The sequence below is a fragment of the Bacillus rossius genome, chromosome 1 (genome assembly GCF_032445375.1).
Source record: "Bacillus rossius redtenbacheri isolate Brsri chromosome 1, Brsri_v3, whole genome shotgun sequence".
Lineage (NCBI taxonomy): Eukaryota > Metazoa > Arthropoda > Insecta > Phasmatodea > Bacillidae > Bacillus > Bacillus rossius.
The window spans coordinates 292074998-292102418 of NC_086330.1; the positions used below are offsets into that span (position 1 = coordinate 292074998).

At 35.6% G+C, this 27421-nt stretch overlaps 1 protein-coding gene and 1 long non-coding RNA gene across 4 annotated transcripts in view; one reads left to right on the forward strand and one right to left on the reverse strand.

Moving 5' to 3' along the window:
• The window catches only part of LOC134527743 (uncharacterized), a 60239-nt gene that overhangs the window by 26923 nt on the left and 5895 nt on the right, over positions 1-27421 (forward strand). The window lies entirely within an intron of this gene.
• Positions 5661-27421, reverse strand: part of LOC134527742 (ATP-binding cassette sub-family D member 3) — a 141639-nt gene continuing 119878 nt past the window's right edge. Inside the window, exons 14-15 of one of the 2 annotated variants that reach the window (XM_063360669.1) lie at positions 15924-16085; positions 5661-8159 (exon numbers count right to left, since the gene is read on the reverse strand). In XM_063360669.1, coding sequence (XP_063216739.1) covers positions 8082-8159; positions 15924-16085 — 240 coding nt within the window. In that variant the 3' untranslated portion in view covers positions 5661-8081. The remainder of the gene's footprint in view (positions 8160-15923; positions 16086-27421) is intronic. The other variant, XM_063360668.1, reaches the window with a different exon arrangement.

Here is a 27421-nt window from a genome sequence, read left to right on the forward strand (position 1 = left end):
TTGCAATCTAGGAAAGGTGAACATGCTGCATTTTGTTCTTTGTGACGTGATTTTTTCGTCTCGCATGCCGGAAAGGGCGACATTGTGAAGCATATAAATACGAAGAAACATGCCGTCAATGCTATGGCATCAAATCAGAAATTAGACGTTTTTCGTGACACAAGTCGGAAAGAAGATAGTGTGACAAAAGCAGCGTGTTTGTTAAAGTATTTTATTTTAGAACACAATTTGCCCATTGCTTGTGCTAATCATGCTGGTTTACTCTTAAAAAAAAATTCAAAATTTACAAAATAAACAAAAATCCCCCCCCCCCCCCCATAAAAAACCTCCCGCTTTTGGAATGGCCAAAGTTGGCAGGTATGCATTTTATTAATTCGGCCCGAGGACTTTCGGGACCCGCCTCTTTGTCCGCTGCTAGTGTAAGGCTTCGTGCCCATTTAGTGGCTGTACTACGTAATTGTTAACCCCCGCGTGTTCGCTGTATAATTTCTTTGTGTTATGGTATTTGTGTAAACCTGTACGTCCATTGGGGGATGGCTACAGGACTAGGGTAACTTTGTGTCAAGAGTATTTATTATGCCCGGGGCCAGCTAGCCGCAATAGACGTGCCGAGCCGAGCCAAACCTGAATTAACACAGGTCATGCTCACGCAGCGCCATGTATGAGCGTAGCGTGTTAATAAACGTTAAAAGGAACCCGCGTGTACTGATTGGAAGCCACCCTGATCACTAGTCCTAGGACACATAATCTCACCCCGCCGCCTGCTGATGCCACAAAGCGACATCACACCCTGGGACAGACGATCGTGCTCTACTTGCGAACGGGCCCGCAGGCGCATAAACCCCGGCCCGTTGGCACCCTAAGCAACCAAACAGGCATTCACCTAACAGCAGAAGGCGGTAGGGTAGCATAACTGTATTTATACACCAAATGACTTCTGCTTTGGTCACATCATCATTTATTACAAAACCTTCTATTTTAGGTGATTTACCTGAGCTTGATGTAGGCTTAAGTGCAAAATTACCAATATTAGATGCTTTTACAGAGCTCAATGAAGCAGCTCCTGTTGAAGTTAAAGTGGCTGGTTCTGCAACACACTTCTCAGATTCACAAGGCGATGACATTTTAAAAAATTCCTGTCCGCGTCGAGACTGATCTGGCGGGCGGCGAGGCTTCGGTGGCCGGGCACACGGCCAGAACAGCCTGGGTGGGCCTGTCCGCGGCACTGACGAACCTTCCAAAGCACGTATTCAGCTCTCCTAACTCCCTCGTTAGAATCATGCTGACTCCTCTTCTGGGTTTTAGACAATTTACTTGTGAGTGCTTAGGCCTATTTTCCTTCAAATATCCGGCACTTTATTCCTCACCATCTTCTATTTGCTAGAGTGCGTCGGCTGTATTCTGTGCCAGCGGCAATTTCTTAAAATGACTGTCGGCTGGCTAAAATATTCCCTTTTTTTTTTGTTTAAAATATTGCGTTTTTGAAAAAGAATTTACGGTTTATAAATTATTCACAATAAGCACCGCGAATGAAAGCGAGATCATATGGTATCACAACCATGTAAGTAGATGGCAGAAGGTAGCACAGGGTCATATGAAATTTTATCTACTTTATTTTCATAACAAAATAAATGAAGCGGATTATCCGTGATTTTGGATTATCCGAGGTATGATTCCTGTCCATTAGCGCGGATAATCAGGAGTTAACTAATTGAAAACCAAAGCGTTATTTTGCAACACAGACAATGAAATTCACAAAAAACATGGTTTTCCAATAATTGGGTGGAGGGGGGGTCGTTGACAATTGGTAAATCAGATTTAACGAAACATTGATTTAGAGTAAACATTTTCAGTAACCATAGCACTTCGTTAAATCGGGGCTTTACTGTAGATGTTTTGTGTCACATTTCCACTTTTAGGGACAAGAATCGACTGTACCTATCGATCGTATTGACTCGGCTAGCTTAGTGAGAGTTATAATCGCGCGATTGAAAAAATGTGGTAGAGTGACTACGGTATTATCGCTTACTTTATAGATTACAACTTGATACCTAAGTTGAAAATATGATAAACGTACCATAAAACCGATACTAAAGTCTCTCATTACTATCGTATTGACTCGGCTAGCTTAGCGGGAGCTATAATCGTGCGATTGAAAAAATGTGGTAGAGTGACTATGGTATTATCGCTTACTTTATAGATTACAACTTGATACCTAAGTTGAACATATGATAAACGTACCATAAAACCGATACTAAAGTCTCTCATTACTAGCAGTGCGTGGAAAATTATACGATTTCAAAATGGCAAACAAAAAATCTAAGATTTTAGATGCTTCCCTAAAATCGTAATACCTCGCGATTTACGTACAAATTACGGGAGAATCGTACAAGTTGGCAGGTATGCATTGAAACATGTTTACACACCCAACTCAGAAAGAAAATTCCCTGACCTTAATTCCCTGATATAATCTCCTTTTTTAATCTCCATTTCCTCTTTAAATCCTACAAGGGTCACAGACCTCATCTTAGAACATGCTTGTTGAGTGGGTAAAGCAGCGAAGTTACACATAAACACCATCTTGGTTTAATCAGTTTTTAAGATAAATGTTTTTATTGCAATGAATCTTCTTTGCTACGAGGGCAACGAGTTTCAAGAATTATGAAAATTCCGATCACGAGGAGGGGAATAGTTAGATACGTGGTGGGGGAACAAGTAGAGAAACAGCACGGAAAGGTACAGATAACACAGCCTACTTGCGTTCTTGCTATCTTGCACATTTACGCACTTGCATACTTTCGCACTCGTGCATTTGTGCCCTTGTGATCTTGCACAGTTGTTTCTTGGGGGTGGCACGTCGAGCCATTCCTACTCCGGGGCCATTGGGGTGGTCGATAATTGCTGGAGCATCCTTGAGCAGGCTGCAAATGGTAGGGTGCATCTCAGGTTTAACCATACAATGCTGTAGGTTTTAGGGTTGTCGTGGCGGTAGGCATCCGTTTGTGCCTGACGCCACCCTGACTTAAAGGAGTTTTTGAGCAAAGGGCAACACAACAGGGTTTGAGCTTATTGTTGTGCACCACAACACAGGCCATATTTGCAAGAAAATATTGTTCTTTAATAGGGATGTGCGAAAGTGACTTTATCCACACGAAATGAAAGTGAAAGAAAATTTATCAAGTTTCGCGAAAGTGAAACGAAAATGAATTTTTCTATGAGATAAATATATTCTTAACGAAAGTTAAGCGAAATTTTTTAATTAACAAAGAAAAAAAGTGCCCCAAAATTAGCTCTTCAGTAATAAATTCTATTACATAAATCATTTTGGTACCTTTTGATGTATATATAAATATTACTATTTAATATAATCAACATCCGCCCTAGACCACACAACACAGCCCCATGTCACTCGTAAATTTCAAGAATCAATCCAGATCTTTCAGCGCACAGACTATTTCCTTTACAGTCGTAATGTCGCAGTCTATGATAATATATTTATTCGTGCATGGTACTGATGAAAAAATACGTGAATACTGCGGAACAGCCGCCATCTTGCACCACTGTCACACATGGCTAGCTCAAGAAGCTGTAAACCAGGCAAGGGACATGGTCAAAACAAAACATAACAAATGGTTGCTGCCAAGTGCTCATTACACGCAGTGACTTGTTGACCTTTTTGTCTAATTGGCTGTATATTATGAGGATTTTAAATGCCAGTCAGAGTATGTAAAATTTAAATAAAGCAGACGACAATGTTTTTGTTTGGCTGTGCGCGAATAAAAGTAGGTATGTTCTTTGTTTATGTGTATACGGTAAATACTAAATAGTGTACTAACAGTTCTGGAATGTATGTTTTACGAATATAGTACCTACACTACTGTTTGAAAGCAAAAGAATCAGGTAATTTTTCAAATATTGCATGATTTTGTTTTGATACCTAGGCCTACTGTAATCACGGTTGAATTTTGTTTACTTTATCTGCCATGTTTGTTCAAATTATGATTTTACCGTATTTTCATTAAAGTGAGTTTTTTTCATCACCACGTAAATTAATCTTAATGGAAATCTTTTTTCTAATTAATAATTTGCTTGTTATTACTAATAATGTAATAACATATGCAAATCATATAAAGACATTACAGTAGAATCTCAGTGCTAAGTACTTACAGGTACCTCAAGTTTTTGTACTTAGTACTGAAACATGCATACATATCTTTACAAAGAGAAAAAAATATATAAAAAAAATAGCTACAGGAGAGCCGCAATGCCATATGTATTCGCAACTGCGACTTGCTTTTTTCCCCTTGTCTAGTTCTCTGAGTATATCCACTTTTTCCTTAAGCGTGAATTGCTTTCGTTTCTTTTTATCTCCAGGATCATTCATATTGTAGCACAAATGCAATGCGGTGTCCAAATAACGTAACCTGAAAATAAACTCAACAATAACAATAAACAATCCCGGCACAGACATCAAACAGTATTTTTAGCGTAGCGTAACACTCTTGTCTAAATAATTAATACTTCTCTCAAACCTCCGTCTTTCGATGTATCGAATCGTGTTGTGTTGCTCACGTCGCATTCTACGTACGGTATAATCTATGGTTGTGCGCGCAACTGTTTGTTAACTTTGTTTTGAGAATTTAGAGGTTAGAAAATACGTTGCGGTGGTATTTGTGTATCTTTGTTCTACTACATTAATCATTTAGCTGGAAATTTATTTACCAGTTTAAGTAAATTTTGGTGTAGTAATGCCACGCTACTAGTAGAATTTATACGTTATAGTGAAAATATGATACTTTAAACTGAAACCGTTTTGCATGGCGAAGATATGATTTTTGGCGGGGACTTAAAAAAAATTCGTTAAGTGAAATATACTTTATAATAAGGTACGTTATTGTACCGGTATTCTACTGTACATTTTTATTAAATTACAATTTCTTTTTCAACTAGAACAAACGAACTTCGGTAAGCTATTGAACTTTCGTTTGGCTCGAAATATTTCGCTAAAAACGAACTTCGACAGATGCAATTCTTACCGAAATCGAAAATGAAAGTAGCAAAATTTCGATTTCGGTATCGGTATACCGAACATTCGCACAACCCTATTCTTTAATGTACATATTATTTTAACTACTTGTGTAAATCAGTATTGTTAAACAGTGTTATTTGAGTATTATTTAAGCTGTGTAACTAAATATTTTTGCTAGTATAATGCTTTTCACACTTTAGTTTGCCACAAATTATATTTTTAATATGCAACCTCAGATAAAGAGAATTATGTATCCTATACCTAATAATATAATAAGCAAGAAGTTTAAAATTTGTTGCGCATAGACTCCATGCACACAATTTTTTTTATTTTACTTTATCAAGTTTTGTACTACGCTTTAATGAGGCCAAATTTTCTATATTAGAGTAGTTAAAGAGTATAGTGTTTATGTCCAAGACATCCCAGAGGTAACAGGGAAGGCAGCTTCCCCAACCCCTCCCTTTCCTAACAAAGTGGAACAACAAGTAGTAAGGAAATGTGATTTGAAAATTTGTGATTGATCCTCTCAAATTATTGTTAAAAAAATAAATATTTTTTAATAACATATATTCTTTATTTATTTTTTTATTATAATTTCTCAGGTATGAATTCTATGCTATTAAAAAAATGAAAGCCAAGTAAAAAAATGTTTAATTCACATACTTGGTTAACATTTAATAACATCAACAATATTTAATCAAAAATGCACAACCAACATTATCATAAAAACTTCAAAACACTCCAAACTGCACCGTCGTTCAAAATACAAATTTTATAACAAAGTACTTTAATTACAATGTATTAAAAACATTAATATAATATATTTCTCTCTCTCTTTTATATATATATCAGATTAAGTAGTTTTGGAACAACACCATGATAATTTTAACAGTATACAACATCATAAAAAGTTTAAAAAAATTACTTAAGATCAATATAAAAATAGTGTACTCAAATCATGTACATGTCTTCAAGGATTTTGTGAACATTATTATATGAATATTTTACTATTTATAAACATAGTATTGACATCCTTTCCATGATAATTTAACACCACTACAGTGTAAAACTGGAAGTTATTAATAAATTATCCTCATCCGTGCAGACACAGACTGTAAACACATGTAATTCCACATTACAATCTCCAACCTCAAAAAACAATGGAACCACCAAAATCTGTAGTATGGGTTGCACCAGGCTTCAGAAGTCCAAAATCTACAAGGCAATATATGGGCAACCATTACTTGATGCGCTATGGGTGTGCAAACATTTGAAAATAAAAATATTTGTTAAGTTTCAAATTTAATTTTATATAAATGTTTTTAAATGTTTTAATGTTACTAAAATATGACTGCACGTATATTAAAGAAATTGCAATTTTTCAACCGCAGCATTTTACGGCTGTTTTCTTTACTATCAGCAAGCCTAAACACCAAAACGTTTTGCCATGGAAATGTATAGTTAAAATATGGAGAAATAACAAAAATTGTTACGCTCTTAAGAAGAATATGTGCGACGTGTTTCCGCTATCCATATCTTTGAGATTGTTGTGATAAGCAATATTTCAATTTAAGTATTGGCAAAATCAATTTTTGCTATGATGTTATTTGTAAAGGTAATAAATATTAAAGATACCAAAATAAATGATCCAGTGATAAGTAAAACAGTATGTATCAAAAATTCATGTAATAACTGTTTCATACGCAAAGATTCTAGAGGTTACAGAAATGTCCATGTCGGTTATACTATAGCCATTTTTACTGTGTACATGAGATACATTGGAGCCCTATTATGTGAAATGCCATATTGTCAAGGTACACAGAAAACCATACATTTTGTGTACTATGTACACACTCCCCAATATGGCATTTCACATAACAGGTATCCAGCATATCTCGTCCACGGTAACAGCACCAACAATAAACATAAGCATTTCCATACCTATGTATATTGACTTTTCCTGCATCTGTAACTACAGTTTTTACCTGCATTTTGAATACATTCTGTATATCACCATTAACAAGTTGTTATTATTATGGCTTACATGTATTGCAATGATACTGAAAATAGTAAACCACAGTACTACCTTAATAGAGCACTGCCTCACTTATTTTGAAAGGACAATTTGGTAGAATAAATACATCATATACCTATCAGCACAAATAAAGCATTCCTTTTCTTTAGCACAGTAACTTTCTGGGCTGTTCACACAAATGTGTTCAAGTACATACTTGGAGTAAACAGCCAGTTTTTAGTTTTGCTTGTTCACAATAACACTGAAAACTACTAATTGAATCATTTACTACGATATTCACAGGCACAAAATGGGCATTAATAAACTTAAATATTCAACTCATGCCAAAACTCAACCAGTCAAAAGTAAAGCTCAGGTAAAAAGTACTACCACAGATGCACAAAGTCACACAATTCCAGGCTACCCACAAATTTATGTTTTAAAAAACTCAAAATTATTTAACTGAGTAAATTAAACTTTTTTTAATAAAAAAATAATAATTTAGTAATTACAAATCATATAAATAGTCTAGATTTTTAAGGGTTCCCCCCCCCCCCCTCCTTTTTTTCACTGGCACAGATTTAAACCTGAACATTGCCTATGCTTTCACATGTTTACTGATAAGAAAAGCCTTTGGTCCCACAAACATTAAAATTCTAACCAATTTAGTCAAACCTCTAAACAACCAACATTTTATTACAATTACCTCCGTAACGAGGCTTGTAACAGCATGAACCCACAAATTTTTCTGCTGTAATTAAAGAGAAATTGTCTCACTTCTTTAAACAGAAAATAAGGTTGAAAGAAAAAAAATTATGAAACAAAAATTCGGCTACTGAACTGATTTAAAAAAATACATGATTGTAATTTAGAGGTTTGACAATAGAACCAATGTCTTTTTGTTCTTCTATTCCTGTCATATATGTGAAATGAAATAAAAGATAAAACAACTTACAGTAATTCACTTTGTGGTTAAGGGCACTTGTGAAATTTTTTATACTTCCCCCATCCCTTCTGGGATCTTTGAAAGACAAATCTTCAGGAGCCAAACTCTTTTGTGTCTTCTTCGATGGGTTTGAACTCATAGTGGCCTCTTCCGTCCATTTGCAGGTAGTACTGCAAAAGAGAACAATTGCTATGCGTGAAAATCAGGGATGGGTCAATCAAAGATCCTCAAAACTTCATACACCATCAAATCTTAAGTATTCAAAAAAATTTATATTTGAAGAAAAATGAAACACATGTGAAATATGTGACAAAAATTCAAAACTAGCACCTGTATGGTAGACAAGTAATACATTATTTATCTCTACAGAAGATATCAAAACTGTCAGTCACCAGTTAAAATACTCTGGGAATGTTTGTTTATTCAGGGACGATTCGACATATGTTTAAATCTTAAATATGTTAAGTATGGCTTTTAATACTATAAATAAAAATGTAATTGATGCATTTTTCTTCAAAAATTAAATATTTTGTGGCTGTGCTCATGTATTTTTGTATTCCTGACTTGAAAAATAGATCAAGATCCAAGGCACTCTTAAGAATGTAATTCAATATATGGATTTGAAAAAAAATGGATTATATTCCACCTATCACAAATGAAAAAATCTGCACCCTCACCCTGTCGAAGGGATTGGGATGGATAGAGTAACATCAAGTTGACATAGGCCTCATCAGAGACAATATGTGACGAGATAGGTTTGGAACATTGATGACATTAATGGCTCACCGCAACATCAGCAATGTTTCCCACTAGCAAAAAAATACAGGGTTCAACACCATAGAGAACAGAACCCAGATGGCCTTGGCCCTGCAAAGCACTTCAATTCAGCTAGAAGTTTGACTGATCTCATGACGAGAGTTCTGGCTTTGCGATAGAACTCGAACAGTGTTTGTCTGTAACACTTGAGCCGAACACTAAAGCTGGACCCCTGCAATTCAACTTCAAATTGCGGGAGTTTGGTCTTCACTGGGAGTATTTGCAGACATTATGGTTGTATTTTCAAAGACTGTTGTAGTATTTAAAAGCACAATTTCGAGGACCCAACCAATAATACTGAGAAATAGGACTATGTGTCAAATAATGTTCTGGTATTCAAGACAAAAAACAATAAACTGAGCATATACACACGCGCGCACGCACACACACACACACACATACTCTCTCTCTCTCTCTCTCTCTCTCTATATATATATATATATATATATATATATATATATATATATATATATATATATATATATATATATATATATATATACATATATATATATACACTACAGCAAGTAAACATCATGAGAATGTTTGTGAATGCTTGTAGTCTCTCAGTAACTGTGTGTATGTACCTAATAAGAACCCTGGCCCTAATTAGATACAAGGCAAAAATACCTAGCAGTCACCACAGACAAATCATACAATTTTATGTCCCCCCCCCACCCCACCCCGATGAAATGTGAAACCCACAAACAGAATCCTCCAGGTCTTTTATAATTATAATGACCAAAATATTTAATATTTCTACAGAAAAAAAAAAATATATAAATTTTTTTTGCTACTTGCTAACACTGCCCTAGCATTTATGAATCTTCCAAGGTTGTGATAAAACTAACTGTGCGTATTTTTGAGGCTTTGTTACTGCGTGAACAAAATTATTTTTTTATCATACTCTGAGGCCCTATTACAGATTGAATTCAGTCTCACATGCCAAAAAACACACCAGTATTGCAATAAGCACAGACTGGACTCAAATACATAGCAAAATAACCCACTTAATGGGTTAGTGCTAAAGAATGAGCCTTTGTCAATTCAAACCATTTCATTAAATTCCCTACCCTAACGTATAGCTCCCTGACTACCGTATTAACCTAAATAGAGGTCGACCTTGATATCAGGCAACCCTTCTCTTGGACGTCCCCTCCCCCAAAAAATAATTATTTATTCTTCTTCTACATACACTTGTTTTTCGCCACCGCACGTTATTCTCCAATAACCTATACTGGCACGCTGCCAACGGTTGTTTAACTGTTTGTCATAGTGTACAACACTGAGGTTGTTATTAGTATAATAAAAGTTTCTTTCTTGATTTTAAACGTGAGATGCTGATGTGCCCTATTGTTTGACACAGTCACAAATAAGACGTAGCTAATTGTAAATGTTACGAAAATCTAAAACGTTAAATTCAATTTTGCGCAATGTGTCTATCATACAATTGAAGTTAATGTAAAAGTTAAGAATGAAAATATGATTTTGAAGTATAAACAAGCACATCAACATGAGAAATAATTACCGTATTCAAAGGGTGTGTTCCTTTGGATATTTACTTTTTTCAGACTTGTAGGCAGTTAGAAGTGATGGAACACACACTGATTCAGTTGCCACATTCGTTTATTTGTAGGATGGTTATCTTTCAACCAATTATTCTGTTTCAGGGTGGCCACTCACCGGGAAAACCGGGATTTATCAGGGAAATCACGTTGATCGGGAATTATCAGGGAAATGACAGAGAATTTTTTTAATAACCGGGAATTTTTTGTGTCATGTATATTTCTGCAGAGCACCCAACCATTACGGATTTTCCGTAATTATTACGGATTTAACACCGAATTACGGAACATCGCGGAAACGAGGCTTTGTGCTGCATGGTAACGGAAAAAAAAATTCTGTTTCTGATGTGCGTGTTTCGTGAACGCAGTTCGAATACATCATGTGGTTGCGCAGATAACGGAACTAATAAATGTGCGCATGTACTGTCGAAATAAGTAGATTAATTCTTGTGTTTTGTAATAGAAATGGTATGGTATTATGTCCGTTGTACAATACAACTAGTACATATTCTCGGACTTATAGTTTGTAAGCTACTTACATCACGATAATTTTTGTACGGTACTTGGCTAACCTGTGTTGTTTTAATTACTTTCTTGAAAGCAATTTTTTTCATCAAAGTGTTTTTGTCGTGTCTACAGTCGTGAAACCTTTTTATGTTGTTAGATAGTGTTGTGTTCTTCAGTACCGGTTGTAGAAATGAAGCGTGTGACAAAACAATGTGTATCTGTGGCAAAAAAAGAGAACGTTATTCTTCAGAACTTTTGACCAAACTATTCAAAAGAATGGACATGCTTGTCATTTTAAAATGTTTCGGAACGCCACGTGTTTTGTAATGTATGCACGTGTGACTTTTCGATTGGACATGATGGAAGGGATGACTGTAGACGGCATATTGGATCAAAGAAACATGCAGAAAATTTTAAAGCCGTGACGAGCAATACATCTATATCGTCGTTTTTCGCTACATCTGAAGAAACGAAAGTAACATTGTTTACAAGTTTTCTGGCAGAACACAATTTACCGATAGCAGTAGCCGATCATTCGGGTAATTTGTATAGAGCTATGTTTCCGGACTCAAAAATTGCACAGAAATACAGCTGTGCGAAAACAAAAACATCTGCCTTAGTGGAGTATATGACTGGTGAAACTAAAAGTGAAATTGTTGAATCTTTAGTAAGTGGACCATTTGCTTTAGATAGCGATGGGAGTACTGATTGTAATGTAGTGAAGATTTAGCCATTAGTTGTTTCATTTTTAAATCAAACACAAGGTAAAATTTGCACGGTACTGTTATCCCTTGTTGAGAGTACAGACAACACATGATATGGTATTTTCTCTGTGCTGAATAAGGAATTTGAACGTTTTGGAATTTCTTGGAAAAATTGTGTAGCGTTTGCATGTGACAATGCCAATACAGTATAATCCCGCCGATGCGACCCCCTCTGATGCGTCCATTCCGTTTATACGACCGTTTTTTGAGAAACCGTGAAAAATTTGAGCAGAGAAAGTCTAAAATTTGAGTAAAATCGGCTGAAAAACAAGTCTGTTACACTTTGTTGGGCGCTATGTGTTCATGTTTATCGTGGCGAGCGCTGTACTGTAAGCAGGCAGGCATACAAAAGACGTCTAAAAATAGATACCACCCCTTTAGACTGTCCATGCTAGCCAGTACCGGTAAACTGCGCGCATCATCACCTGATAGCATCTACGCGCGCGTCTATTGCCGTCCCGGTCCCGTGCCTTTGTCTTGCGACTGGTTAGTGTGATCTTGCCAGCTGCATCTCAGGTGTCACTGGCCACACAAAGCTGTGTTCACTGTGTTAACGACGTCGCCAGGTGTTTGGTTCTCGGCTATTTTTCTATAACATCGCTGACTTCGCACATACGCAGATAAACAAAAAAAAATTGCGTGGAATTATGCTATACACCTCGGACTCGCATACCCTGAACAATGGGTTCCGATAAATACTCGCGCTAAGTGAACTCGCGTCTTGCGAGTTCGGCTATGCTAGCCGGCTGGTGGTTATTTTCGTTCAAAACGTGGCGAAGGAACTTGTGTGGATCAGGTAGAAAACATTCGGCTATAAACGAAAGATATAAAAACAATGCTATCCTGAAATGCTGCGACATGTTTTTGGAGTAGATAATCACAACGACAGACCGACAGGATGCGCTCCCGTGCTTGCCGTCAGCGATGTTTATTTTGACAGCTCAAGCAATTATCTTTTCCACGTCCCTTCACAGCGTAAAAAAAAAAAACACATTGGAATGCAGATGGAAGAGTAACTATGCAGTAAAATAAATATATTTACGGCCCTGCTAAATTTTTCTATTCAATAAAATTCGAGGTATTAGTGATTTTTCAGCAGAAACTGCTGTGTGACTAATAAACAAATTGTATCATAATAACTTATAATAAAGTATTTATTAACGGCGAAGGACAGTCATAAGCCCATTAAAATATTTATTTTACCGAGAACGGACTATACAACCTGGCTTTTGTCGCACGTGGTGTGGGAGGGGTGGAGGTTGCTGACAGTTTCTCACGCAGAAGGTTGAAATAAGGGAGGGAATCTGTTGAAATGTTAGTCGGGGATGGGGGTTTTTACATGGTTTGTGGCTCTGGGAGGGATGAGCCTTGAATAATTAGCAGGGGATGGAGAGGTAAGCGTCACGTCACGTATGACGTCAAGCCGCCGCTACCGCCAGCCTGGCCGGACGAGTTTCTTACGCTCTCGCAGAAGCTACCTACCACAGCTGCCTTTTCGTGCGGGCGGGTAAGATAACATGACAGCTGAGACGGCTTTTCGTGCGATAGTGGACGCGCCGAGCTCGGCTAGACACTGCCCGAGCGGCATTCACGTGTATGTATCCAACGATGCGGTGACACCCCTAATTCTCTATTGCGACCATTCCGTTTATAAGTCATTTTTTCCGGAAACCGTGAGGGGTCGCATCAGCGGGATTCTACTGTACTATGATTGGCACAAACAAAGGTGTGGTAGCATTTGTTAAAGAAAAACATCCCGCTATTGTTGTGCAAGGTTGCTCATGTCACCTCATTTATCTAGCTGCTAAAAAAAAGCCAGTGCACAGCTAAAAATTAGCACTGAGACATTTTTCGTTAATATTTTCTGTTACTTGGAAAAAAGTTCAAAATGCCAGAATCATCTGAAAGTGTATCAAGAGGTATGTGGGGCAAAGTCACACAAAATCTTGAAATATGTTAGCACATGTTGGCTCTCTCTCCTAGATTCAGTTGACAGAGTGCTGGAACAATAGGAGGCACTAAAGCTATTATTTTGTAGTGATCCTGCAAAGAAAGAGCCTTCAACTTCACAGTATGAAAATGTAAAATCTCTAATGCAGGATCCACTTACAAAACTTTACTGTTATTTTCTTAGCAGTTCACTTCCTGTTTCCAACCAAGTAAATTTATTTCTCCAACAGGATGCTCCTGTGATACATGTATTGCGGAGAAAACATTTTGGTTTATTGACAATTTGCTTGTTTGCTTTATCATTATCATTTATCATTATCATAAATGAAAACTGAAGTGTGCATTTGAAATTGCTGCAATTTGTAACAAGATATGCTAGTGTGTATTTAATTAATTTTTATTTGTTATTTGTGAAGAGTCATAAAACAAAACACAGACTGCAGGTCATGTAAAGTGACATATTTAAAATGTATTATGTTATTTAACGAACTTCCGTATGTATATAATGAAGAAAATACAGCAGGGTGCTAAAATGTGAGTAATCTCTTTCTATAATATTAAATTATTTCATCAAAAGTATGTTTTTTTTTGTAATTGTAAATATCAGGGAAATCAGGAAAAAATCAGGGAATATTTTTGGTGACTGTGAGTGGCCACCATGTGTTTATATTTGTCTCCTGTTTGTTGATGGAAAAAAAAAGTGTGCATTCAAATTGAATTTACTACAATGTATTACATTAAGGTGATTAAGAAACATTGTAACTCAATGTATGAAATTATTTATTATCTGAATTTTCCGGAAAGTTAAAATTCCCTGAAAATTCCAGCTATTCCGTTTTCCCTTATGCTAAACAATGTATATTTAGAACTATTCTATTTTACAAAACATCTAATATCCAAGGATTCTTCAAGGTTAAAAGAAATATATAGGCTATTCAAAGACTTGACAATATACACTGAAAACTGGGGACTTCATAAATCTTGAAAAGTTCGGTGTGCTCAAAATGATGGAGTTTGGGAATAGTTTTCATTAGTGAAATAACATCTTCTGACTTTTTAAGGATGTTGTTCTTTGGGTTGAAAAACTTTATTTAAAGTCCTAAATACAGGTGCAGAAGGCTCATTGTTCAACATCATTACCAATTGAGTAGTTTTCCCTGGTGTTCACTTGTTTTGTCACTTTTTACGTGCTTTGCAAATGTAATCTTTTCTTTCAAACGAAACTCTACAGTTGCAGTATTTACGCATTAGTGTAACAGCATGAGATACAAAAACACAGTTACTTTTAAACTTGTCAGCTCGTTGCCTTGCACTAACCGTGTTTATGGTTTTTATTATGTGGAGCAACTAATATTAAAGACTAGAAATATTGATAACGTTGTTAATGTTGTATTTACACAGATTATGTTAGAACTGCAAGCAGACAGCTTTAAAAAGAGGGCTGCCTTAACAGCAGAAACAGAGAGAGGAGAGGTAGGGAGAATAATCCTGTAACAGCTCCATTAGCGCTCCCCCCCCCCCCCCTTCCCTTTTCCAGGAAATTCTGCCCGTGTCATCTGTTACCCAAAACGACATTTTGAAGGCAGTAAAAAACAGTTGTCAAAACAAGCACAAGTGACACAGTTTAGGTGCAGTGTGTGTAGTTTTTCAACTAAGCTGTTCCAGCTCTCGACCTGGCATGTAACGATATGGTCATGGTTCTGGTTGTTGGAAAGAAGAGGTACAAAAACATTAGCACAGTAGAAAATGTAACATTCCTTTATTTGTGTCTTAATCCGGGAAAAAGAGGTAAAAAAATAGAAAATAATTTATACCTTCAAAACATCACAATGAGCCTTATTTTTCGAGTTTATCGCAATCATGATTTTATCAGGTCCCCACTGATACATCACAAGGAAATACATAAGGAAATTGGACTTACAATAGTGCAAATTGATTTTTTAAAATCATATTAACAGAATGTAATAAAAAAGTGACAAAAAATAAATTCAAATTAAAAAATACATCTGCACCAAAAAGAAATTAAGGCCACACAATCAATCAAATATGACATTTTTTTACCACTGGGCCAATGCTGGAAACGTTATGTAAGTTTAGCAGCTCCAATAAAAAAATAACAAAAATTTATGTTTTGAAACATAAAATGTGATAAAATGCCAATTGTAATAGTTTTATAAATTTATGGGAAAAAATATACCACATTCATAAAAATATAAATAATAACAAAGAAATTTATATATTTTTTTAACAATGAAATTAGCAAAAATATAAGAGTATATAATTGGTGACCAGTACACCGCTGGTAAGAACGAGGCGAGACTGGCGGACCTACCTCGTGGTGCTTCCACAAGGAGCGGCGGTGGCTGACAGTGAAGAGCGTGATGCCGACCTCACGGCAGTACTGGTACATGGAGCCCTCCACGTCCACGCTCACTGCCGACGTGCACTCGTCCAGAATTGCAAACTGTGGTCGATGGTAGAACAGGCGTGCCATCTGCAACACCACATGCACTCGCACGTCCGGACCCACTTACAACACATTATATTAATGCTCTGTCCAAACCACGTTGGATATTTATTTGAATGACATTACTTTTATTTAAGGACTATTTCTCTAATTTATCACAATAGCAATCTTGAATAAGTTCTTCGGCGACAAATTTTATGTTGTAACCCGCGACTGTCACCTATTACTTGCAGGTAGTAATTTTTTAAGGCTTTATAAGATTTTTATTAGGGATGGGTTGGTCCCGGTTCTTGGTTCTAGTTTTCAGCGGTTCTCGGCGTTAATGACCCGGAACCGGAACTGGCGTTGTTATAACCTCGAGTCCGGTCATTTACATGGTCGTGAACACTCTTGCAGGTTACAAATTACAGCATTATTTGTTGCGCAAAATCTGCCCATCGACGTAATTTTTAATCAACATCTTGAAATCTTAGAAACAAGAAACAGTATTTCTGACAACCTTTTCAGTTTTCACACATAAACTATAAACATCAAATGTATTTGTGTGTGATCGTGATGTAAACAAGACAAATATGTCCACAGATATCTATACAAATGTGTGCATCACAAAGACATATCCTATGATTTTATATACAGTAGTCTATTGTAAAAATGAAGCGCTTACAGCGGAAAATTAACGAAACGTCAGCAGGTGAGTAGTGAGATTGCCGTGTTTTGGAGCTTATCTGTGGCAGCGAACGTTTCCGTGTTTTGTCGCTATTTGAGGTAACAAAAAAAAAACGTAAATATAAATAGCGGAAATGACCTATATCAGGGTGGCGACCAACCGGGAAAACCGGGAAAAGTCAGGGAATTTTGCCAGCAGGGAAAAGTCATGGAAAAGTCAGGAAATTTTTCAAATAGTCAGGGAAAAAATTAAATCTTGTCTAAAGTTCCTGCTGCAGCATTTACAGCTTAATATTATTCATAGTCTTTGTTAATTTGTTAATTGTATGTAGCGAATTATTAACTGAAATTCTGAATACTATATTTTATACGAAGTTTGACATTTTAATGAAGTCATTTTTGATGTCGCTGGTCCATGAAAAACTTTGCTGTGTTTGCGTTGCTGATAACAGCTGGCTGGCGTGCGCGCGCATGCATTGTATTGCCACCATAGTCATGGTACGTGTACCAAATTATTCTATGCTTACTAGTTTTATAGCTCATAGTACACCGAGATGACCGAGATAGTTTTATTTTTGTTTCTCGTATTATTGGCAACTGTGGTACAAGTACACGAACGTTTTGGGATGAAAACGTGAGTGCTTTTTTTTTTGTTGCCAGTCGTGTTGTGTAGTGCTTCTCTACGTTTTACTTTTCAGATGTACTATTTATTTTATTTTGCTGTCCTCATTGTGTAAACGTTTTGAATAGTGGCGTGTACATGTTTTCAGTATTATTTAGTAAGCTAGTCGGGCTTTGTTCTGAAGATAAAAAGGAGAGAATATAAGTAGTAGACAAAGATGGGAAAAAAATGTGCGCGGGATCAGATATGAACGTGTGGGCTTGGGAAGAATATTGCCGTTGCTGAAAGCTAAGAGTAAAGGTGATTAATGAGTTAAAGTGTTTATTCGGTTATATTCAAATTTTTAGCCCATTACTTTTATGGAGTAAAACATTTTTTTTAATGAATTCCAATACAGGATAAGAAAAGTGAAAGGTAAATATTAAGAGTAGCTAATCATTAGACTTGCGCATAATAGTTCGCGACCGGGAGCGCTCCTATTAAAAACGTTTACACAAAGAGGACAGCAAAATAAAATAAATAGTACATCTGAAAAGTAAAACGTAGAGAAGCACTATACGACTGGGAACAAAAAAAAACCACACACGTGCGAACTAGGTCGCTCTTTTAGTTCGTCCGCTCCCATCTCGAATTCAAAGAAGACAGGTCACAGATAGTTCGTTCGCTTTGCTACCGCTACTGCAGGCGATCTTCATTGTATGTTATAGTAGTTATTTTTTATAATGATCAGTGTTGTGAACGCCTAGACTATTATCCTTTTTTGAGTTATTATACATCAAATGAGTAAATAAAACAATAATTTACATAATTGGGTAAAATGGCGTATATAACAGTTGTTTTTAATCTTCACTTAACATATAATATAATCGAAAATTTTAATTTATAAAAGGATTTATTTTATAGCTAGTTAAAGAAATATTACTTATGAAATGTGTTTATTTTAGTGAATAAAATTCAGTTTTATAAATATACAAATTTTAATTTTTTTTTTAAGTTTTAGAAATAATCAACAAAAAATGCGTTATTATTTACAGGCAACAAAATTACGTAAATTATTAAGAAAAAAGACACATTACTCTTTTAATTTGTTACCTTACAATTAGACATAGAAAAACTAATAAAAACTCTTAAGTAAGATTGTTTGCTAATATTTCTTAAGAATGTGTATGTTCATTAGTACCTATATATAATTCACTAAATATTAGCAAGTTCATCATCACTTAACATACACTATAATCGAAAAATTTTAATTTCTAAAAGATATTATTGTTTGTCTGATTTTGTTTTGACATATATTTGTGTATGTTATCTGATAAGTTAGTTATAATATGTAAAAATAAGAAGGTTTTACGCTTAAAAAATTGATGAGATTGTTAGGCATGGTCAGGGAATAAAAAAGAGTTTCCTGGAAAAGTCAGGGAATTTATTCTTTACAGTTTGGTAGCCACCCTGTATATATTTTATCCACAGTTTAAATTCGAAACTCAAAAGCTACCTATTGTTCGAATTGTGACAATTTACGATTAGATTTATTTGTGCAGAAGGCACAACTAACTTTATTATTTGGAAATAACTATTTTTTCGTGTGTGTGTCAACGTGACACGAAATGAAAATAAAGCGGTAACATTTAAAACATTGTATTTTTGTTAAAGTGTATAAAAATAAATGTCTTTCGTTTGGGAAAAATTTTCTACTGACTCCATGGACAGTGAATATGCATTATGCAACTACTGCAAAAGTCACATATTCCGAGGTTCTTCCAGGTCAACTTCAAATCTTCATAAACAATTAAAAAAACAACATCCCAAAAGACTGAGAGTAGAATCTGTACAAGCTGGTCCTTGTTTTCAAATTCTGGTTGTTCACAAGCACCTGTTACAGAATTTGCACCACGTGAAGGCTTGACAAGTTTGGCAAATGTGGCAACGGCAAGCACATCCATGTCTACTAGCTCAGAAATGTGCAAACGGAAAAAAGGGCCTCAGTATCAGACATCTCCGAAGCAGCAGACCATGACACAGGTATATGATAAAGCTACTAAATTTAAAATTGATGATAAAAGGCAGACAAAAATTACACATCTTGTTGCAAAAATGGTGTGCGTGGATGGCCAGCCCCTGAACCTAGTTGAGAACAGAGGATTTAAGGAACTAATTGAGCACCTTGAGCCTCGGTTTAAAATGCCAACACGAAAAACACTATGCAATGTTATTGTTCCAGCCATGTACGAAAGTACAGTTAAAAGTGTTGACGTCCAGTTACAAGATGCAGAGTTTGTTTCAGTAACTACAGACCTGTGGACATCAGCGGCAAACACTGATTTTCTTAGTGTAACTGTCCATTATGTAACGAAGGAATTTTTATTATTATGTGTGTTTGGAAGTTATACCTTTCCCCGAAGTAAGCCACACTGCAGAAAATATTTCCAAATTCATCACTTCTTTGTTAGAAAAATGGGACTACTGCATGGCCATTGTGTGAGACAATGTCCGTAACCTTGTTGGGGTTAGAACGGTCACCTTTCCACATACCCTGCAACTGGTGCTCAAGGAAGGTTTCTTGAACAATAAACTTATAACTTGGTTTCTTTAAGCAAGAAATTAGTAGGCCACTTCAAGCACTCTGCACGTGCCACCAAGGTGCTGAAGACTTGCCAAATCACTGCAGGTTTGGTGCAGCATCGACTTATTCAGGAAGAGCCCACAAGGTGGAATACGACACTGCACATGTTCAAGAGATTGCATGAGCAGAAGAAGGCAATAGTATTGTATTGGCTTGTGCAGAGCTCAATATCCTAGAACTGTCTAACTCTGTGGATCTTGATGGAAAACATCATGCCTATTCTCGAGGTGTTTGATTCTGTAACAACCCACATCAGCTCAGATCATGTGACTATTGCAGAGGTAAGAACGTATGTGTAACCTATATTTAACATTATGTCTGTAATTTTATTCTTATATCATTCAGTGAGTGACTGGTTTAATTAATATTTCAGGTCATTCCCCTTACCAACGTCATTGAAAACGAGTTACAAAAGCCTTTTCCAGCTGGTTCTGGATTGCAAGGGCTCAAAAATGACTTGTTATCCTCCATTAAAATAAGGTTCAAGGATCTTGAAAACAGTCAAATTATGATGTCTGCAACATTGTTAGATCTGCGTTTCAAAGCAGCACCTCTCAAAGATGAAGCAAAATGTGAAGCGGCTAAAAAAAGACTGTTGGAGGAAGCATTAGGTCTACAAATCCCTGAGAATTTGGTAAGATTTCTTTGCTCAAATTATAATTAGCCTACAAAAAGAGAACTACAGTAGAACCCTGTTATAATGTTCCTGCATATAATGTTTTCCTGCTTATAATGTCATATTTTTAAAGTCCCAATATTTCCCCCATAAGGACAATGAATTTATTTCCTGCATATAACGTTCATAAATAGTGTCATTTCCTGCTTATAATGTTTGCTTTCTAACAGTCAATACATGGGGAAAAAATGTTTTAAAACCAAATTATTCTAACACTTACGATAAAAAGTTTCCTTTATGTATGTTTATGTTTACAATCACTGCCTTACAATACATGCAGTTTGTTAAAAATACAATTTTATGCAATATACTGAAGGTACACAATGTTCATAGTTACGTGTCAGTTGGCACCCTTAGTCAACTCTTCTCTTCCTTGCCATTCCAGTGGGTATCCACTGTATTCAGATGCACGTAAATAGTCCTACGATATTTAAGTAGCCAATCATTGAGCGAGGGCATAACTAAAAGTGTTTTCTATTGCTTACAAATAATTTTTTTTTTTTCATTCATACGTAGGAATCCCAAAATTAAACATATTCAGGTGGCGAAGGAGTAGACGTTCTCACTCTTAATGTTATCATGAATCGTGAGACAATTTTACAAAAAATGTGGCAGTGTATCTTTAAAGACAAACAAAATTTAATCAGGGAACAAGACTAAGTTGAAAAACTGTTGGCTTGTTTCAGAAAATTCATGTATCAAGTATACTATCTTTGGTTTTAACATTAAAGTTGCTTACATAGCTTGGTGAGTCCATTGGTACAAAGCTCGAACATTGTTAAGTGCTAAATTGAGATTTCCTGCTTATAACGTTTTCCTGCTTATAATGTTTTTTTCTTGTGCTCCCTTGAAAAACATTATAACAGGGTTCTACTGTAATATAATTCTCTCTCACAAAAGTACTTCAATAGTTGAAACCAAATCCTAAAACAGAGTACTGGAACTGAAGTTTAAAGTTTGGAACCGGCACCGAAATCGGAAACTGCATTTTTTGGTATTTGACCTATCCCTAATTTTTATAAGACTTTAAAACCTTTTAATTTAAGAATTTAAAGTTACTTTAAATCATCCAATTATATCATTTTGGTTTAGTTGGTAAGTTAATATCTTAAGTTAAGAGGTATTCATTTGTATAATGTTTTGTTGATTTAATAATTACATACGAGAGTAGGCTAGTTTGGAAACGTAAGCCGTAAGTTGTAATTACCATCCAAGGAAAATAACAAAATGTTAGATAAAAAACATTTAAAAAGTAATTATTTTAGTACGGTATTAATTCAACTGAAAGACAATTTTAAACTATATTATAGTTACCCGATTAGCCAAAAACAAGTGAGACGCTGATTTTTTAAGAAAAAAAATTTGTTTGTGAGCGCCTGGTTTGTGACGTGTTTGGTGAGGCAGCAGACGGGAGAATAGGGGAAGATGTTGATGATGTATGGAAGTAGGGGAGTTTGAGTGTGCCGGCATTCTGCCACGGGACTCGACTTTCAACACAGCACCACAGTGCAGATATAGTTGACGACAAACCGCAAATAATTCACCACTACAACGAACAAAAGGGAGAGTAGATACTGGCGACATGATGACTCAGGAATATACATGTGTTCGTACTACAAAACGTTGGCCATTCCGCCTCTTCTTGGAAATAATAGACATAGCAGCCCTCAACGCTTATATTTAGTGGTGCACCGATATGACTTTACCGATTACCGATTATAAGAGCAATAATTGGCAGATACCGATTCAGTTACCGATTATAATGAACAAATTTTTTTAAGTGTAATAATGCACACAAAATTTTTTATTCCCATGTGAATTTAATAACAAGATTAGGTAAAATTGAGAATACAGTTATAATAACAGTATAAAAATATATAAAATACACTATTAAGTCATTGCAAAGTGTAAATTAAATTAACTTCTATTTATATTTGTTATTGTAAACAACTTGAACTACAGTCTAATAATTATAATTTACAATGGGTAAGTTTTTGTTGCGGAAAACTAGCATTATTATAGACTATCACATAAGGTTGCATCGAGAAATTACAGTTTAACAATGTAAACATGTTGCTATATTTTGTTCACTTGAGTTTATAGAAAAATGTTTCCACACTTCACTTTTTTTCTCCCTAGTCGCCATCTCACTATAATTATATAAAAATGACTCAAAACCAATTCTAGTACATGTGATTTTATTAATGTTGACTGAATGTATAAAATTATAAATACTTTTTCACTTTTCACGCCATATACAAATAACACAACAGATAATGTTACCAAAGACGCCCATAACGAGTTTGTAAAACGCAGTGATAAACTCTGAAAGGTATCGGGACCACGATTTTAAACCGCTACTACGACTCGAAAAGATAGATTGTCATAGAATCCACTGCAACTGCTTGTATTTTGATTGCAAGCCATCTATTTTACGTCTTGGCTATAGGTAATGTACAAGGCCACTAAACAAAAGACAGAACAAAAGACGAAAAGTAAATAAACGTGTAGGAAAAATGTATTTTCTATTGTTCGAGGCAATGAGATTTATTAAACTTAACGAAATATCTGTAATCTTGATATGACGGAGTAGATGAATTTTGTAATATATACAAATATTACCGTATTTCGTCCTAAAATGTGTAACAAAATATTCCACGGTAAAAACCTACTTAATTACGCCGGGACGTAGATAATCGGCAAAGTAATCGTTAAGATAATCGCCGATTACGATTAATCGGTAAGTACCCATAATCGCTGATTACGATTCATCGGTATCCACATCGGTGCACCACTACTTATATTATATGGACTCACAAGTTTCCTGAATGGGAGCAAAACAATCCTAGAAGAAGACGTGTGTTTTTAAAGAAACTGATATTGGAACTCTCAAAGCCCTACATTGAACTGCGAGCTTAAAATCTTACTAGGCTGCATTTACAAACTCTAAATGCAATGCAAATTATGGGTGTAGAAGTATAGAGAAAAGACCCAACTGAACCATGCACAGGTCAATCATCACAGATGTCATCATCATCAGGGAAGAGATGTGCTTTCTGTAAAAGAAAGCAAGACAGAAAAACAAGGTTGATGTGTAGGGGTAGTCAAATTTCGTTAATGACGAAATCGCGAAATTTTAAAAAAATCACTTGCACATGATGTGTAATACAAATAACCTTACTTGGTAGTGATAAGACGTTAATATACTGCATTTCGTTTTAACGAAATTTGCTGTGATGCGCGAAATCCGTAGTTTTTCACGAAATATGACGAAAACGCGATATTCGCGCGAAATTAACCTTTTTTATCGCGAAAAATCACGTTGAATCATTCTGGAACTTGCACAAAACGTTTATTATTCCAAGAGGTTATATGTGAGACGCCATCTTTGCTTTTGTTTTTCTCTAGCACCCATAGAGTAGAGCGTGGCAATAAACATTATCACTTTAGCTACTGGTGGACAAATCACAGATGGCGTTGGTAGTTACGAGTGTCGAAATGTTCTATGATTTTGTTTTCACGAGTGCGTGTCTGTCGAGTTTAAGTTCTTTATTTCCGAGTGGATGCAATATGTCTCTTCCGTATCTATGATCGTTTTCCGTTGAAATTTTTTGTGTCATTTTGGTCATATTACCGTGGTCACTGGATAAACGTATAAAATGCCGAAAGTTGTGTTTTCGAAAGAGCTGAAGGATTTTACGTAATCAGTAAAGAAAAAGGCATCATGATGTGCAAGTTCTGTAATGTGCAAGTCGACTGGAAAATAAAATACACGTGTGAAAACACTGTAAATTTCGAGCATCGCACAAGGTGAACAAAGCATCGGGTTCTGGAACTAAGCGTCAAGTTACTCTAGAACCATATATTTCACGAATGAAAATTATTACATCCAGACGTACGCCTACTCAGTCTCCGTCGTCGCACACGTTCCTACGAGACGTAGAAGGCCATAAAACGGCAAAAATGACATTATTTTGCCGACCGCAAATGCGTCTGGTGACGCAATCGTCGATAGGCCTTAACTCAATCTTTGTTCCTTTCTCTGAATCGGCCAAACGCAGTCCAGAAAAATAGCGTCACTTCCATATTAGCCAATCAAATCATAACTTTCAAAATGTTAATTGTTGTATTTGGGTGTCCTAGCCGAGGCGACTATTTATTTTCGTAGTTGTCACGGCAATGCACGAAAATAAATGCCGGCCAAGAGTGCCAACATATACATGAACAAATACCGCACACGCAGTTGAGGCGGTGAAAAAGTAAACAAAAAAAAAACAATACTCTGAACTGTTGAATAAGTACAGTGTTTTGGTGGGGACTAGTTTGCAGGAAACATATAATAGCTGATTTTCAGAGATAGGTAGTCAAAATGGACTTGAGCCACTAACGTTTATGATCAGTTTACGATTTTTTTGTATGTAATCTTGAGAATTTTAATTACAAATGCAGCGTGCTAAATTTTAGATGTGAATGTACTTCAAAACATTGTTTTTGATAAATTTCGACCAAATAAAACAATTATTCCATCAAACATATACATGTGTATAAAATTATAATGACGAAATAGTTATTTTTTCTAACTAAACAATTTTTTTTTTCACCGAAATTTGGCACCGAAATAACTCTTTTTATTCACCGAAATGGGCCTTTTTTATTTACCATTTTTCATTGGCCCTATTGATGTGTTGTACATGTAAGAAGCCAGTGTGCAATTTGCACAGAGTTGAGGACATCTTAGCTAGGTGTTTACAGTGTTCACAGTAAAGTTTTTCGGTGCTGCAAATTTACATACAGTTTAGATATTCAATTTTTGCTTTTATACTATTGGATACTAAAAGTTAGTAACCATTCATTGTGTTATACTATGGAAGCCTACAATTTTCTGTGCACCATTGTGTGCTATGTATGTTAATTTTTGCTATTGTATACATAAGTTTAAATGATTGAACAATGGTAATTGAGAACATGTAGCATTGTAATTTTAGTGTTCAAACATTTAAAGTGAACTAGTAAACTACTATAAAAATATATTGGGGACAGTACAAGTGAATCTATTCTTGGAGGATTACAAAATTGTATATATTTATAATAGGTAGCCCTTTTTATGGGATAATAATTTATGTAATAAAATAATTTACATTTGAATTTACAGTTATCATTTAGCATTTTTTTACTGGACTACATCTAATGAACTTCATTGTGCTCCTCGTACTCACGTATTATGTCAAATTTTTGATGTTTATGTGTAAATTTTTGCTGAGAATGGTTACAATTGAATATCTTGCACAAATATTTTCAGTACAGTATTTATACAAAACTACTTTACTAAAAACTTTAAAACTGTATATTTACATATAACATAGGTATGCTTAATTTTAGGCATTTACAGTTGGTGTAGCTTGATTACCACCCACAAGATGCCAAGGATGTATTTTATTTATTTATTTAAATGTGTTACATGCCCACCGACAGTCTTGAGACTTTAGAGGTGGGCACGACACAAAACAAGTAAAAAAAAACACTATCACAATAAATAGAGACAGCACAGGATATTCACAAAACATGAATACAGAAAAGACATAAATACCTAAAGGACAAGATAACATGACACATTACTTAGTGAAATATTAATTACATAATTATATAACCTCAGTGAATACATTTACTATACATAAAATATACAGAAAAATGGATGATACAAAATATAACATGTGACTAGAGGACTAGAGGACAAGTTAGGAAAATTAATTTTTAAGTTTAGACAATTGATTATTATTGTGATTCCTAATTAATCGGTATATGATGTCATTAAAGTTATGTAGAGTACAATATGTTTGGTATAAGCGAGAATTAAATTGTGGTATTTTTAAACCAGTGGTTTCCAGGAGATAAGTACAGTTAATTTTAGTGTTAAAACAATTTTCAACAAACAGAGAATCTAAATATACTGTTAAGTGCACCAAGAGGAGTTAATGCAGGTGTAGGAAGGTTTTTTAAGTTTATTAAATTAATTAATTTTGTTTGTATACTTTCTAGTTTATTTGCATCGGCCGACTTGATGTAATTCCAAATTACTGAACAACAATATTCTAATTTGGACCTTATTAAGGCAAAATACAGGGAGAGAATTGAGTCGGAATTATCGTATAAACCCACGTGTACCACCCGCCCCCGGGTAAGACCCGCACCCTTATTTTTAAATTGCCATGGTGGGAAAAAATGTTTTTTATTGCAAATCTGCATGGAAAAAAATAATTTAGTCGTGATTTCTTCTCCTTTGAAGCAGTAACAAATTGTAAAGAATTACCAAAAAAGTACTATGCTACTTATTACAGCCTCAGCATTTGTGTTAAAAGTGTATAGAAGGCAGACAACTGCACGGGTGTAGCCAGGGGGGGGAGGGGGGGTGTTAGGGCTTCACCCCCCCCCCTCCCCTTAGCAAAAAATCCTTTTTTTCTTATCTGAAAGCAGGTTAGCTAAAAGCCTGGGTGTCTTACTGCTATCACCGGCTACTGCACTGGAGGGGAAGAGTAAGCGAGCCCTACCGATTCTCCTTCCCTGCACCTGCCGCGAGCAGAAGCTATAAGGTCGTGACGCCATGACGGGTCCCAAGCTTTCAGATATCTTACACCAACCAGCACGATAATTATACGCATGTGGTGACTAGGCTTCCAAAAGTGTAAGGTTCGCTGTGTGTGTAAGAATTGAGACGACGACATGGTGTCATGTAACTCTTCAAGCTAAAGATAATTTTTTTCCAGGAATAGGCCAGTTCT